General features: G+C 40.8%; 1 protein-coding gene across 1 annotated transcript in view; it reads right to left on the reverse strand.

Annotated features, from left to right (window-relative positions):
• LOC110285306 (guanine nucleotide-binding protein G(q) subunit alpha) overlaps positions 1 to 16,993 on the reverse strand; it is a 252,470-nt gene that overhangs the window by 54,132 nt on the left and 181,345 nt on the right. The window contains exon 3 of the mRNA XM_021151368.3: positions 13,292 to 13,446. Coding sequence (XP_021007027.2) covers positions 13,292 to 13,446 — 155 coding nt within the window. The remainder of the gene's footprint in view (positions 1 to 13,291; positions 13,447 to 16,993) is intronic.

Consider the following 16,993-nt stretch of genomic DNA (forward strand, 5'->3'; position numbering starts at 1 on the left):
GAAATACTTCATATTCTCAGCAAAACTGATGGAAAATGGGGGGTGGGTGGGTTCCTGTTGTATTATTCCATTCATTTAACCTTTTAAAAAGAAGCACCAGGGCTTAAGCAAATTTATATTACAGAGTAAATTCAGAGAGTTAATTATAGACATAATTTGTTTTGTAAGACTGACTCTGAGTGGCTGCTGAGGTCATTCTGAGAGTGTTGCTATGGTGATGGCACAGGCACATTGCCAAGGCAATGCATGTGTAAAAGGTAGCTGGCAGAAGATCTTTCCTTGATGTCAGAGACAGGAAGAAGTCATGGTATACATGGGACTTAATTATCTGAGAGATAAGCCACATCTAAGAGTGCTTTAGAAAACGTGGGTTTGCCTGTTTAAGCCCTCTTTACTCCTATCTTATAGGCCTTTGATGACTTTTTGCTATATTGAGACACCAAATAATTTGGTACTTGTTAATTAAACATATTTAGCCTTCTTCCACATGCTCTCAGATTCAGTGGTCAGGGTCCATGACTAGCTTTTTCTGTGGCTATATTACCAGCACTCAGCAGGGAGCCACTGAACAGATGCTCAGTGTGTTGCTCAAATGAAAACTATTTCATGAAAAATGCGCAATGGCTAGGCAAGTAATATTCCTTAGGAACCAACCCAGGAGCCAAGGGGCTGTTAGCTATCCATCCTTATGTAATTACACTTCTGGGATATAGCTCGCCTGCATTATGTAAAAACTAAATTCTGAATTAAAATGACTGACAAATTTCAATACAACAGAGGAAGGGCAGCACTGGTTTAACTTCATTTAGAGATATGCTTCCTGACTTCAGTCCTGGCCATGGGATGATGTAACTGGTACGAGCACACTCATCAGGGTACAGCTTCTACCCTGGCTTTCTATCCAGTCCAGTGACAACTGAGGAGGCTGAACCGATCAACAGACATTCCTGAGAGAAGCTCCTGAATGGAGCAAAGTTATATAGGGTTCTGTTGGTTTTCAGTAAAAGGAAGGGAGGGCAAAGAAAGATCTATAGTAATCTGACAGTTCCTCTACCACAACAAAACACAGAGTCACCTGGAGTTGAATGGCACATTGGACTTGTAGTTTTATGGTAGAAGCGAAAGATATGAAAGTTCTTGGATAAATTCATGGGCTATACAAGAAGTTTGCCCAAGATTTTATTTGGATTAAGTCATCATAAAATTCCAAGTAATAATCCCCAAACATCTCCCTGTAGCATGTTTGCATACATGAGTGGATGAAGGCAATCACGCCCATTGGCTTGCTTTCTTGTCACAATTGACTTCAGGACCATCTCTTGCTGCAAACAATACGTTTTAAGTTTAGAAAAAGGAGCTATAACCATGCTTTGAATTATTAAAAGTAAAGAGTAAAGCTGAGACTTCGCTAAAATAATATGACCAAATCAAATTAAATTTGACTCTTTTTTTTTGCTTTGAATATGATTCTAAGGGATCATTAATTTTAATGATAGTCTGTCCATAGCAAATTTGAGCTACTGTGACCATAAGAGTAACTTTGAACAACTCAATTGTCCCTCCCAGTTTTAAATGAAAGCAACCCAGAATAAGATTTGGCAACATATAAGTGAACTAGCTTTTTTTAAAAAAAAAAAAGTTTTAAGGAAAAAGTTAGAGGCATATAGACAGACCTTAGCAAGTACACCATTAAGAAAAAAGGACCTGTGGGTAGTAAGTATGAAAAGAAGTTTCTGGCATGTGGTGCAAACCCAGCTAAACACAAGATAAAACAGTGCCTTGTGGCATTAACAGCATGCTCACTGGGCGAATATTTGGCACTGGGGGATTTTAACCCCTATTAAGTGTCTCCATGGCAAGGCTGCCATGTTACAGATTTGCAGTTCAAGTTCAATATGAAGATAAAATTGTGGCACAGAAAAATGATGCTGGCTAGGCTTCATATTTTTAATTATTAAAAAGAAGGTTACAAAAACTAGGTCGCCTTCATTAAAAAAATTAACAAGACCTCATTGTGAGAGGCCCAGTCCCTTGGGAGTAGAAAGCTAGATCATGCCATGAGATCCTATCTGACTGTCAGAAAGCAGCGAAGGCAAGGAAGAAGCCCAGATACAGCTCTATCCAGAGCTGGATGAGCACAAAATTCCAGAGAAAAAGAGTTTAAAAAAAAAAAAAAAACGAAAAACCAAACCACTGAAACATTGTTAGACCTTTAAAAAATGGTTTAGTGACAGTTCTGAAAACTACTACCCTAAGACAAGGTTCAAAGTGAGGTCTGAAGGCCGGGATGGAGTGGCCCTCCTCCTTCTGATCTGATTGGCCAGGAATCTGGTTCAGCTTGTTAGCTGAACGCAGTTACTCATTACACAAGCACTCCCATCTCAAGTGAACTCACTGGGTAAAAGGGAAGTAAGCGTTCCTCACGGCTGGTGCTCAGTGACCGGTAGCATTTATTACGGGTAGTTTTGGACATAACGTTGCTTGCCTTTCATAGGAAATCCCAAGTGCAAGGCAAAGACCACAGAGTAGTGTTATGGATCCCGATTCTTCAGAATGTGTCTTGGGAGAGTAATCTCCACAGTAAAGAGAAACGGAAGGGAGAATGGGTCCCCACTGTCTTTGACAAAAGAACTACAACAATTCACAAAGTATTTTTTCCCCTTAGCAAATATCCTGAAAAGAACTTAGCAAGTATCCTGAAAAGAACTTAGCATTTAGGAAAGAGACTCAACATATTAATTCTATATACAGATTACTGTTCACAATGATTATCAAAGAGACCAGTGGGACCGAGCAACTCTCTGTGTGCCAGGCAGACCTCAGTGTTGAGTCCAGGACAAGGCCAAGAGCAACAGATCCACAACTATATTGCACAAAGAAATAGATAAAGCCTGTATTAGATACACACACAGCTAGGCGCAACAATGCATGCCTATAGCCCTTACTACTGGGGTGGGGAGAGGGGAGCTAAGGCAGGATTGTTTGTGGCAGGGAGCCTGAGGTACTGGTGCAACACAAATGGACTGTCTCTTAAATAGGAAACAAAAGGAAGCAACAAAATCCAAAGAGAGAGACAGAGGAAGGTAAAAGAGGCCCTCAGTTCCCCTACTGAGTTTTTCTAATTTATTTTCTTGTAAGACAGCTTTCAAGGGTGTTGATTAATTCTGACCCAATTCTGAAACACCAAGAAACAATAGAATGTTGCTTCTTATCTGCCTTGCTGTGCAGTGACTGTGCTTAATTCAGCTAACATATACCTGTTTAATGAGAATGTATCATGTTAAATTCTAATTCCGAGTGTCTTTGATGGGGGTTGGTGGCTGGCACAAGGAACTGGTATGAAAATACATTAAAATATACTTCTTTGCCTTAGGGATGTCAGACTACTTGGGAAGCAAAGATAGTACAGATGAATCAATTAAGAAACAATTAAGTACCCAAGTGTAACCTGCTAACTAAGAATGCAATAAGAAAGGATAGGTGATCATGAACTGCAGTCACTAGGGAATTATGTGCACAAAAGGGTGGGAGATGCTAGAGGCAGAAAAGAGAAGAAATAAGAGTAAAGAAATCAGAAATGGCACAGAATTTTCTTAGTTTTTCAACTAGTACCTTTTAATCAAAGTCCATGGAGAATAACTTCTTTGAAAGTGGGAATGAACCAAACAATAAAAGACCTAAATGCCTTCCTAAAGGAGGTGGTACTGCAGCAACGAGTACAGCTGTACTGCACATACCCACTGGTGATAGAACAATGGGCCTATGAGAAGTCCCACTGACCACAGCTGAGAGCTAACTCTAAACAAGCCAATTTCCTAAGGCCATTAGTTTAACTTAGAGGTTTACTCTGTAGCACCAGGCCCTGACATTCAAGCATGATGATCATGTCCAGAGATTGATGGATGGGCCATCCTAATTTGACTTAACATATAACAAGACAACATTGAACCTACTGATTTATTCATTTATTGATTTATTTATGTAAAGAATTGTTTTGCCTGCACATATTCGGAAGCCAGAAGAGGGCAGTGGATCCCCAAGAACCTGAGTTACTACATATTGCTGTGAGTCACCATATGGGAAACTTAACCTGAGTCCTCTGCAAAAACTCTAAGTGCTGTTAACCATCAAACAATCCCACTAGCCTTTCAGTTTACTGTCTTAAATTGATACAGTAATAATGACCAAGATTATCAGAGTCAGCCAGTCAGGTACGAAGGCTGCTAAATAGGCAGTGAGCCAAAAAGGAAGGAGGTTCAAAGACTCTGAGGATCCCTTGAAGAAAGCAAGGCTCCTAGATTGTTCATCTATGCTGAGGGCAGGGCTGTCACAAGTTGGGAGCATGTTTTATCTTACAAAATCAAATCTTTCCTACTGAATGCTAACCCAATTACAGTCTTCTTAGCCACCTCCAGTCAAGCACTAGACATGAAGATGGGGCAGAAAACAGCTCTCATTCTCAAAGGCCAAAGAAACTACTGAACATTTCTGGCCATTTACCTCATCTTTAGTACTAGACACTCTGTGCTGGTAGTACAGGCACTGCTGGGGGTGGGGGTGGGGCATTCAATCCAGAGCTCTGTGACTCACTGCTCATCAGGCCTCAGGGTGCCACGCAATGTTTCTGGACAAAGCTGAAGGAACAAAAGCCAACTATTTTCTCAACACTCTAAAACTTACTTCTGTGTTAATTCAGAACACCAGTCTTCACAGAATTCCATCTACGTCATAAAAGCAGCATGCAAGCTGTCTATCAACATTCATTGTCCTATAGAAGGATTTCCAACTATGTATGGATGTGTGAGCATTTCAGGCTTTGAGATCCATATGGTCACTGTTTTAATGACCTAACTTTGCCAATTAGGTGCCAAAGCAGCTACAGACATGTACATATGAATGCGTGCAGTTATGATCTAATCAAATTTTATAAAAATACACAGAAGGCTGAATATTCCTGCAGGCTGTTCATTCTCACTATGCAGTGACAACACTAAAGATTTTAGCTCAGAACATCATCTTTCCGTGTAGAGTCTGTGGAGGAGACAGTGAGGAACCGCAACTATTAAGGGGCAGTTATGCGACAGCAGACAGTCTACAGTATAATGGAATCAAAGATACTCAAATATTAGAAATGAGTTTAAGCATTAGATATCACTCAGCATGCTGGAGGAGTGTGAGGCTGAAGTTACTACTTCCAGCTACAGAATGAACACTGTGGGAGTGCTCTGATGAGCACCAGGGTAACTGCTCCTACTACTTGGTGTTTGCACAAGAGGCTCATCATACCATGCTGTTTCCTTCCTCAAAAGGAGGTAAATCAGGGTGGCCAGGAGAGTCACATCACACCCCAGGGGTACAAAGTTCAAAAAAATGACTCAGTGACTTCTTCTTTTTTTTTTTTTTTTTTTTTTTTTTTTTCCGTGACAGGGTTTCTCTGTGTAGCCCTGTCTGTCCTGGAACTCACTCTGTAGACCAGGCTGGCCTCGAACTCAGAAATCCACCTGTCTCTGCCTCCCGAGTGCTGAGATTAAAGGCATGCACCATCACTGCTCAGTGACTCCGTGACTTCTTAGAAAGGGACTTCTATTCAATAATTTTTGGCTTTAAGACAACTGATGGACTGTCCCATTTCTGAAATTCCTTTTGCATTTTAAAATCAATCCAATAATAAGATGATATATTGGTTCAGGGTCACAATCAAAACCAAATCCAGCTGATGTGTGCCAAAGAGCAAGTCTGCTCATGCACTATGACTATGGACTCCACGGAGACTTTCAAAGTTGTCCGACCTCTCTAGAGGGGACTCTGTAAAAGAAGATGAGGCAAACCCAGATGCAGCAAGCAGTGTTAGTGTGAGGATTTTCCCCTATACTTCAATGTGTTTGAGATTTATGTCCTGTGGCTATTGTCAGGGAACTTTTGGTACTGTCGAAAGTGGGCTCATTTGACCTGATGCCTCAAAATATTAAAGCAGGTAGTGAACCCCAGACCAAAAAAAAAAAAAAAAAAAAAAAGAAAAGAAAAGAAAAGAAAAGAAAAGAAAACCTACAGCCATCTGCTTATTGTGCTCTTTTTCTAAAGATACTCAGAGCCTTCAGGGTTTTTATCAATAATGAAAATGTCAGTAAAATAATCTACAAAATTCTCCATAATCTTATAGTGCTTTTGATCAGCTTATTCTGTAAAACTGAAGAATGCACCAAATTAAGACCATTTTCAAACCTATCTAAAGTGTTTACCCATTTTCTGAAATTTCTCATCTCTTCATTTCTCCCACTGCTACTTGCCCTTGTGCTGTAAGTGTATTATTATAACGGTTATGATGTCCTTAGTCAGCTCCTGTGAAGTGACTGGGTGGAAGGGAAGATGAATGGGGAAGGGGTGGGGGCTGTAGATTAAGCCAGGGGGTGGTAGCATAGACCTTTATTCCCAGCCCTCAGAAGGCAAAGTCAGGAAGATCTGAGTTCAAGGACAGCCTGGTTTGCAGAATGAGTTCTGGGACAACCTGGGCTACTCAGAGAAAACCTGTCATGACAATTTTGGAGGTTTGGGTTAAAAAAAAAAAACAGAAATATTGTAAGAATATATTTTCATTTTAGTCCAGGCGTGGGATATAGGGCTGCTTCAGACTGTCTGCAGCTGCTGGCTGTAATCCACCTTGGGCTCTAGCAGGGGCATGAGTTTGCCAGCTACAAACAGTTTTTGTGACTGTGTGACATTTGGATTTCTGGGGACTTTTCAGAGGGTGTATAAATGCTAAGGCCCAGGGTGAGGTGAGGTGAGTTGTTGGTTGGTTGTTGTTGATTGTGGTTTGTTAAGTAATTGTGTGCAAAGAAGAAGAAATGAGATACCCTGATGGCAAAGATGAAACTTGCCCCCATCAACAGGAAGTAGCCTAATGATAACAACGAGAACAGCATTGCCTTTCTGATCCCTGCCTTTATTCAGGGATCTCTATTCTTTCTTCTCTTTCCTTCTTTTCTCTCTCTCTTATTTAGTGTTAGTGTAAAGGGTGGAAGAAAGAACCCCCAAAGTAGCCAAAGACCAGCTACAAAATCCTATCTCAGAAATCTAAAACCAAACAACTCCCCTGCAACATACACCAGAGTGCCGACTAAAGCTTACACATAGTATTCCACTATCCACGGTTTAGACCTAGTCCACGTTAGCACAAACAACAGGGACTTAGCGAAACATGACCATGTTTGTTGTTGTTGTTGTCGTTTTTTTGTGTTTTGTTTTTTGTTTTGGAGACAGGGTTTCTCTGTATAGCCCTGGCTGTCCTGGAACTCACTCTGTAGACCAGGCTAGCCTTGAACTCAGAAATCTGCCTGCCTCTACCTTCCAAGTGCTGGGATTAAAGGCGTGCGCCACCACTGCCTGGCACATGACCATGTTTTAATGAGAAAGATCATAATTCTCCAGGATCATTTTCTAGTAAGCTTGATGCATTTCTTCCTTCTTAACCTTATATTATGAAACTACTTGAGACATCACCAGTAAACATCAATAATTTATATCACATGGAATGATTTATAAAGCGCTCAATCAGTGATATTCATCTAGTAGCATATGAACGATGCATGTGTCTAACAACTGTCAAATGCCTATCTGTACATTGTCTTCCATCCGTCTTCCACCCACCCCCTGTGAAACTGTTATTTCATAGTGGCTATGGGTTCTAGAACAAGAAAATCTGATCTCAACTCAGATTCCTACCATTTATTACAATGTGACCCTGAGCAGGTTTCTTGGTCTTCCTGGGACCTCAGTTTTTCTTTTATAAGGAAATGATAAAAAATACTTATAATTCCACTGTTTGCAGCTTTGAGAATGAGACAGAATAATACATGAAATGACTAAGCACAGAGTGTAACAGACCAAGTGTTTAGTAAACAGTAACTACTGTTGTTTTGATTAGAACCTTTGAGATCTGAGACCTTTAAAAACAACAGGGAAAATTAGCTTATATGTCCCAGCCCTTCAGCTTCCAAGTCCATCAGTAGCTGCCAGAAGAGTATGTGTGAAAGTGGTTGAAAACAGAAATTAGTGATGTGATGGCCCAATGTTAGCAGTCATTGTCAGGTACTGAAAATAGAGATGAGTGTTCTGAGAACACACAGACATATGTACAAGGAGCTAGGACGGGTGACATGGTATTTGGTACCAGGTTAGATATTCAGAAAGGGTGACTCCTAGTTGGGTCTTCAAGGGTGAACATGAGCTCATCAGATAGAAAGGAGAAGATCCTGCTTGGTCTCTACTTCCAGGATTGCTGGCATGTGGCTTGCATGGCGTCTCATATCCAGAAGCATTCTAGGGAGAAAGTGATTGCATCCCAACCTCTTAGCAAATGTTTACAGCACATCCTGATTCTCACATAGTGAGAAATCTGAGATTTACATATTTTCTAACAGGAGAACAGCCAATATAAAGGCAAAAGCAAAGACCCACTGAAAGAAAAGGAGACAAGGTGCAGCAGGAACATATACCAAAGAAGAAAACAAGGGACAATGATCTCAAACACATCAGGGCTCCTTACATTCTATGAAGACTACCAGAGCAGGGCTTATGGAACCTGTATCCTTGTGGTTGCTAGGACAACACCAGGATGTGATATCTAACAGCCTATTTCTGTTGGAAAGGCTACCTGGCTTAAAAAAAAAAAAAGTAGAGTGTCCAGAACATAGATGAGGAAGAAGATGGCATGAATTCTCACCACCATCCCTCCCCTAGGCAAGATGAGCAGGTCACCCGGGTACCCAGACACTGGTGTAGCAATAATCCTGCAATGGGTTTCCCAGAAAGGGGTGAAAATAAGCCAGGGATTTACAGTGTCTATAGACCTACCTTAAACAGCTACCAGGAGTCACCTATGTTCTCCTTAAACAAGCAAAAAAAAAAAAAAAAAAAAAAGACTTCCACAGAAGTAGAAGGAAGGACACCCACCAACTAACCCCTTAGGTATCCTCTAGTTAGCAGAAGCCACATGCCTGCCTACAGCAGTTTACATTTGCTTTGTCAGCACAGCAGCTAGTTATTCCTTCTAAAGGTAGCCTGGTTTGGATAATAAGTGACCCAGTTACTATCTTATTTAGTACTTGCAGAAAATTACTGGTTTTTCATGGAAGATTAGAATACACACAGCTTTCCAGTAGGAGAGATGTATTTCAGGGTAATCAAAAGCATCTGTTGAGTAGCAAAGCTACCTCAGAGCAGAGCAGAGCAGAGCAGAGCAGAGCAGAGCAGAGCAGAGCAGAGCAGAGCAGAGCAGAGCAGAGCAAGTGACATGTGTAGTAAGTAGCCCGAGCGTGGTAACACATGTCTTTAATCCCAAAAGGCAGGGGCAAGCGGATCTCCCTGAGTTGGAGGATAGCCTGATCTACACAAAACTTCCAGAACCTGCCTCAACAATAACAACAACTATTATTATTATTTCTATTAGTACCACGACTATATTACAAATCCTTTTGAGATTATTAACCAGCAAGGGTTATGAATTGACATAAAAGGACAAAGTGAAAGCTGACAGTGTAAGACTATGACATCACTTAAAATGCATTCCATTACACTGCTCACCTTGAGTCTGAATCTTAACTTCCGGTATATAATAAATCCTGTGAGAAAGAAGCAAGCTAAACTGTACAAAGGATAAATCAGGAAATCCAGGCCACTCTACAGCATGCCAATGAAATCTAAAACGGGTCTCTTTAGTAGGTAGAAAAGCTGTAAGAGACACAGTTGCCAGATGAAATACGCAGTCCTAAAATTAACCACATCTGAATGACATTTTGGAAGAACCCAGGGAATCCGAACTTGAACTCACTGGCTTTAGGCATAATTTATGGGCATCTATTTAGAAAAATGTAATTTTTTAAAAACAAGATATATATAATGAAATTATACCAGATGTTATAATTTGTTATTTCCACAAAAACATCATCTAAAATAACTAAGTATATACATTCACATAAATGCAACTTAGGAAGTCAGCTTATCCCCGAACTATAGAAAAGCCGGAGTATGTAAAGGACAATCAGTTAGGGGACTTCAATCAGCTTGTGCCAAAGGGCACAAGCATCATCTCTGTCAAACCAGCAGGTCAGATTCTATGCTAAACTCAGTTTACGCTGGCAGAATTCTAAGGTGATGGTGTTCTAAGGTGGAAAGACTGCCCAGGACAGCTCTTGGCCTAAACAAACATTACAGTAATATGCAAATTCCCTATTAAGTAATGGGTACAAGTCTCAGAATCCACAAATCTTCCTGAGATACTTTCATGAGAGATGACAGAGGCTGTCTCAAGAGCATTTCCATGGAAGATTAAGTTTCGTGCAAAAGGAACATTTCATTTGTTTATTAGTTTACCCCGGGGGCGGGGGGTGGGGGACACAACAGATTAACTTCTTCATGGACAGCCACACTCTGGTGGATACTTAACTCTGTGGTGGACACCTAAGATATTGGAGTTTTGACTCCCTGCTATCAAGTCCTCTCTATAGGCAGAATAATTATAACTGATGGCTAAAGAAAAAAAAAGAGAAGTAAGAAAGGGGAAGAGATAGTGTATAAAATAAGCATGAACAGAGGCTGGCTTCTGCTCAGTGTAGAGAGCACTTGCTGCAAATGCAGAAGGTTCTAGGTTCAATCTGTAGTCCTAGAAAAAGAAAGAAGGAAGGGAGAGAGAGGGAAGAAGAAGGAGAGGAGGGAAGGACAGAGCCATGGTGCGTTACTTTGAAACAGGATCCTGCTAGCAAAGTGCAGGGCAGAAGGGAGTTAAAGGAGAGGCAGAGAAGAGAGTCACAGTGAGGGTGGAGGAGCAAACAACAGGAGGGTGAGACATAACGGACAGGAAGAGGGAGGTGGATAAACAGCTCAACATGGGGCACTGATGAAATCTGAAATGGCAAAGGAAACAGAAGGAAAGAGGAGGCAGGAAGTAAAAGACAGACAGCTGGTCAAAGGTAGAGGAGGCAGGATTTGCAACAGACAAGAAATGAATACACGTTTTTCTATCTATGTACTCAGCTTACAGTGACTTGCAACTAGGGAATGAGGAGGGAGGGAAGGGAGTGGGCAGGGCCGGTGGAAGGGTGAAGAAGGTCGGCAGAAAGTAACAGATCCAGAACCAGAAGGGCGATGTGGAAGAAGGATGGGGTGGGAAGAACAGACAGTAACAACACACACGTCAGATGACTGCACATACTGGAGCGCATGCTAAAAAGGACAGACGGAATCCTGCTGTCAAGTCTGGAATTACATGACTCAAACTCAGCAGATAATATCAAAGGACTTTATTCAGGCAACATTTCTATGGCTGAACCGTAACGACGTGTCTTATGCAAATGTCTAGAAAGACAGAAATGTAACTTCACTGTAAGGAGAATGTATAACCCCTGGACCTTCCAGGCATTACCAAGGGACATCCATCAGCCACTAGGCCCCTCAGTTTGCTCTGAAGTCCACTCTTGTCCACTAGGTTGTTCTAGGATAGGGACAGGCTTTAGGATGAGAAATATTTCCCACCCTTTCTTGTGTCTGACCAGAACCAAAGTAAGAGAGGAATGGCATATTAACATAATTAATGTAGATGGAAATCTGGCTAGATAACTAAATAACCCAAAACAAACACAACCCACTTTTTGTTTCCGATCTTAGCTATCTAGATTCCTGGCTACAGTGATTATATTAATCCCATGGGGAACTTCATTTCTGTTATGGACATTTGAAGACAGAATTAACAGATCTCTCTTGGATGCAAATCATGCCCAGGTACATGAAATTAACTGGCAGTTCACACAATAATTCTGGAATGCATGTAAAATTAAAACTCATAGTTTTCCTTCAAAAAAAAAAAAAAACCCCATCTATCAATAATTGTTCTTTGAAAGTTGACAAAGGTCTAAGAATTAGAAACTAGGAAATCTTATGTTTTCAGAAGCCATGATCAAACACATGTTTCTTTGTAATTTCTAGTTTATTTAAGTATTATGTCATCCAATACTAAGATCAGAATTTTTACTTCATTTGTTATCTTTATTATTATTTATTATTTAATCTTTTTACAGTCCAGACTTCATCCCCATCCTGGTCCACCCTCTGACTGTTCCACATCCCATACCTCCTCCTCCCACAGCCCCCTCCCCTGTCTCCAAGAGGATGTTCCCCAGCCCTCCACCCCCACCCTACCAGACCTCCCCACTCCCTGGGGCCTTAAGTCTTTTGAGGGTTAGGTAAGACTTCTCTCACAGAGTCCAGACCTGGCAGTCCTCTGCTGTATATGTGTTGGGGGCCTCATATTGGCTGGTGTATGCTGCCTGGTTGGTGGCTCAGTGTCTGAGAGATCTTGGGGGTCCAGGTTAGTTGAGACTGCTGGTCTTCCTATAGGATCGCCCTCCTGTGATGGCTAAATGCAACTTGGGAGGGAAAGGGTTTATTTCAGCTTACATTTCCAGGTAACAGTCCCTCACTGAATGGTGGAGATTCAAGCAGGGCAGGAACTGCAGCAAAGCCACAGAGGAATACAGCCCCAGGGTCATCATTCTAGGGGCGGCATTGTCCACAGTGGGCTGGGCCCTCCCACATTAGTCATTAATTAAGAAAATGCCTCACCGGCTTGCCAACAGGCTGATATGATTGATGGAGGTATTTTCTCAATTGAGGTTCCAGGGTTTATATCAAGTTAAAAAAAACAAGACAACAACAACAACAATGAAACAAAACAAAACAAAACAAAAACAAAAACAAAATCTACCCAAGATACAATGGTGTGTAGGTTTGTGGGTCACTGGCTTGCAATTTGAGGGAGAAAACAGGGTGATTAAAATCAAATCACTTGGATCACCCCCCTTTTTTTTTCCTAAAGTAAAACTCAGTGAAAGAAATACTCTTGGAACTGGGGTACAGCTCAATTGGTAGAATACTTGCCGACTATGCATGGAGTCTAAGCCCTGGGATTCCTACTGGCACAGTGATATGCCTGCTATCACAGTACTCCAGCGTTGAAGACAGGGGTACAGGGAGGACAAGCCTGGGATACTTATGACTTATCTCCAAAAAAGAAAAAACAAAACAAGAACAAACAACAACACCACACACACACACACACAGAAATACTGTCCCCAATATGACCTGAGCACCTTAGGATTATGCCTACACTTAGGGATTTGACACACAAACATGGGTTTGATTACCATTCACACAACAGATTACACGGTCACCAATACCACAGAGCGCATTCCCACGAAGTGAAGCAGCAGCAGTCTCTCGGGCCTAGTGTGCAGATACTCACTATTTGGTAGAGTCAGATAACTGATATTCCCGTCGTCTGTCGTAGCACTCCTGGATTCCAGGATCATTCCACAAGCTCTTTATTGCATCTACATATGGATTCTCAAAAGCAGACACCTTCTCCACATCAACCTCTCGAACCAATTGTGCATGAGCCTGTTTAAGAAACAAAACCAGCAGCCATTTGAATACTCTGCATTGCTTTACTGAGTCTTTAACTCATACTTTATGTTGTATACAACTCAAGAGATATCTTCATAGACTGGTTTTCAAGCGGGCCTGTAATAATGTCTTCATATTTTTTTTCTTAGAGAGAACGCAGCCTTAAACCATCCCCTCTAAAGGAAATCTGAAGCTAAAGCTTATCAGAAAGAACAGGAGCAAAGCTCTTTCATCAAGATAGCAGGAGTACCCTGCTCTACAGGCCTGTGTTTTAACTGCTTATCATAACCACGAACACAGTTGACAGTTGCTACCTCCTCCACTCTGACTACTTGTTATAATCACCTGCATGTTGTCCTCAGCCTGAGGGTTGCTACCAGCAGCAGCTCAGAGTCCTCAAGTAACAGTGGGCCCTACAACTCACTTTCCGACGGGGTATAAAACCACCAGAAGAACCATTTGATGATTTAACTGTAGTAATTCTCCAGTCTGGCATACTCCATGTTTCAAAATATTTCTATCTGCCATCTCTACATGATCAAGTTGAGGAACCCATTCCATACTTCTAGTAACCAAGCAGAGCTTTGCTATTTTCAGTACAGTATACTTAGCACAAAAAACCCAAAGATACTCAAAATTTTCAACAATATTAAAATAACAGTTTTATATTTTATTAACAAATTTCATTTATCTTCAAAGTAGCCAGAACACTATTGGTTTTTTGTTTGTTTTGGTTTTGTTTTTTTCAAGATAGGGTTTCTCGTGGAGCCCTGGCTGTCCAGGATCTGACTCTGTAGACCAGGTTGGCCTCAAACTCAGAGATCCTGCCTGCCTCTGCCTCCCAAATGCTAGGATTAAAGGCATGTGTCACCACCGCCCGGCTTCAGAACACTATTGTTTAATAACACTAATCAAAATAGGCTCCACTAAATGTGATATGTGCAAATTAGACATATATAACAAGTATGCAAACAAACAAATATAATAGCTAATTAATTTGGAAATTGGAGGCAGATGGCCGATAATTACTGAAACAATTCTGATTTTGTACAAAAAAAATTCTCAACGAGGTTAGTTAATGGTTATCATGATTGCAACATGGCCAATTCCTTTCATCTAGTATTAAGCATAAACAATGTTAATAAATGCAATCTATGTTACCCCATCTAGACCTCAGTCTTCAAGTAGAAAGGGCCTTTTTTCAATAATAACTAATTTTGATTTTGACTTTAGGCAGTTCAACATATTTGAGACTTAAATCCCCTTTGTTGTCAGTTCTGCTTTGACCAAGACAATTGGATGCAGCCACTGAAAAGCCCTGGCTTGGATCTGTCTCTAAAGATCCCTACAGTTTCAGTTTGCATTCATTCAGTTCCAGTTTAGGCAATCTGCCAGCATCTTCAGCAGCCTGGAATTCTGCATCCTATCCGAGGTAGAGCCTACCTCCTGAGGTCTTTCTGAGGCTATCCAGAAGGTTGTTTTAAAAAGAGCTTCTGCCCAGGGGCTATGACATATGTCACCACTTACAGCAGTGCTTCTCCACCTTCCTAATGCTGTGACCCTTTAATACAGTTCCTCAGGGTGTGGTGACCCCTACCATACACTGTGTTTGTTGCTACTTCATAACCTTAATATTGCTATTGTTATGAACCACAATGTAAATATCTGGGTTTTCCAATGGTTGTTTAACCCCTAAAGGGGTCACAACCTACAGGTTGAGAACCACTCACTTATAGGTTGGGCGTTATTTTCCTCTCCCAAAAAAAAAAAAAAAAGCATGTGGTTTTTGTGTACTCTGAACCACAGACTGTCAGGGTTTTGCTCTATGATAATTATTATGCCTTAGCTAACCTCAGCTCTAGACTACACAGTGATGAAAGGAGCTGTGACCATAAAGTTCTCATTGTTTCTGGGGCTCTTGTACTCCATCCTCCCTTCATCAATCCATCTTATCTATCACCTATATCTATAATTCTATCTGTCTAGTTTGTCTGTCAACCAACCAATCCATCCACCCATCCATCCATCGATATGGATATAGTGAGTACCTACAAGCTATAGTTTCAAGGTGATCTCTCTACCCAGTTTCTCAGAATTATAGCATAACATCGTTTGTATGGGAGTGTTAGTATCATTTTCCCATAATGTAAAGGTTCAGAGACAGGTTCATTTCACTAGGGTACTAATATTTAGTGGAATCTCAGTAAGTACTTGACCTCACAAGGGTGGGCAGAAGAATGGAAACCAAGCAGTGCTGTCAATCAAACCAGCTAGCTTGTGGGTCTGATTTCAGCCACAGGACCACCTGCAGCAGAAACTCTGCTTGCCATTTTAAAACTGATTTTCCTTGTCTATAAGGCAAGACAATTGGACCAAGTCAACAGAGACCTCCTGTAGGCATGAACAGTATGACTATAAATGTACCACAATCCAGAAATAATAAAGGATTATGACACTGTCCTTTTAAAAAGTACTAGTGATGATTTTATGTGTATGGGTATTTTGGCCACGTGTCGGTTCCTTCACATGCATGCCTGTTGTCCACATAGGCTATACAATGGTGGTGAATCCCTGGCACTAGAGCTACAGATAGCCATGAGCCATGCTGTAGGTCGTCTGTAGGAAGAGTAGCAAGAACTTGCAACTGCTGAGCAATCCTCAGCTCTCCAATCCCAACACTGTCCCCTCTTGAGCACAGTCTCCAGCAAGACAGGATTCACTGTTGTAACTAACAACAGAATGTACATGTGCAAGGAATGCAGTGTGGACTGAGAGGCCAAATGAAGATCCAAGAGAAGAGAAGGGTCTGCTGGCAGGAGAAGATGAAGCGCGTGGTGTCTGAGGGAAAATGTGAGCAGACTCAACAGATAAACACATTCTCCTTTCAAAAACAGACGTTGCCAAGCAAATCTCTATCTGGAAAGCCCAAGATTTTTGTCACTGCCATAAACCTACAACTAAGAAGTCACTCTGCAACATCACCTGCAAACACACACCAATCCCACGCTGCCTCTATGCAGAATAGAATTTCCAAATTACTTTTATTGCCCCCAAGACCAGATTCAAATATAATCAAGTATAATTTGCACTTATGTAAAAGTTTGCAATGAAAATTCTTAAGTTTGACAGTGTTTTACAAAATATGCATAGAATTAAAAATTGTTGATATAAATATCTCATTGTAATGTAATCCTCATTATTTTTGTAAAAAGTATTCTCAACAAAGAAATATTTTTAGTATGTTAGAGTAGGAAGATAAGTTAGAACCTTTATTCTATTTGCCCAATGTCTATTCTGAAATAGCAAAAGTTATAAATAATGCTGTTGAACAATTATTAATTTTAAAACGCTACTATAAAAAGGAAAGAAGTCACTTCTGATAATATAATAAATAAGTTAAATTAGATTTGTCTTCTCGATTTTGAATATTGCATAGAAAAGCAAAATGAGTTCACTACTAAATAAAATGTAAAATCTAATCTCCTTTAAGATACAGGTGAGCATACTGAGGAGCAATGTTTAAGAATGGATGGTAGTGTTC

This window comes from Mus caroli, unplaced genomic scaffold (assembly GCF_978045245.1).
Source record: "Mus caroli unplaced genomic scaffold, Mus_caroli_1 scaffold_20, whole genome shotgun sequence".
Classification (NCBI taxonomy): Eukaryota; Metazoa; Chordata; class Mammalia; order Rodentia; family Muridae; genus Mus; species Mus caroli.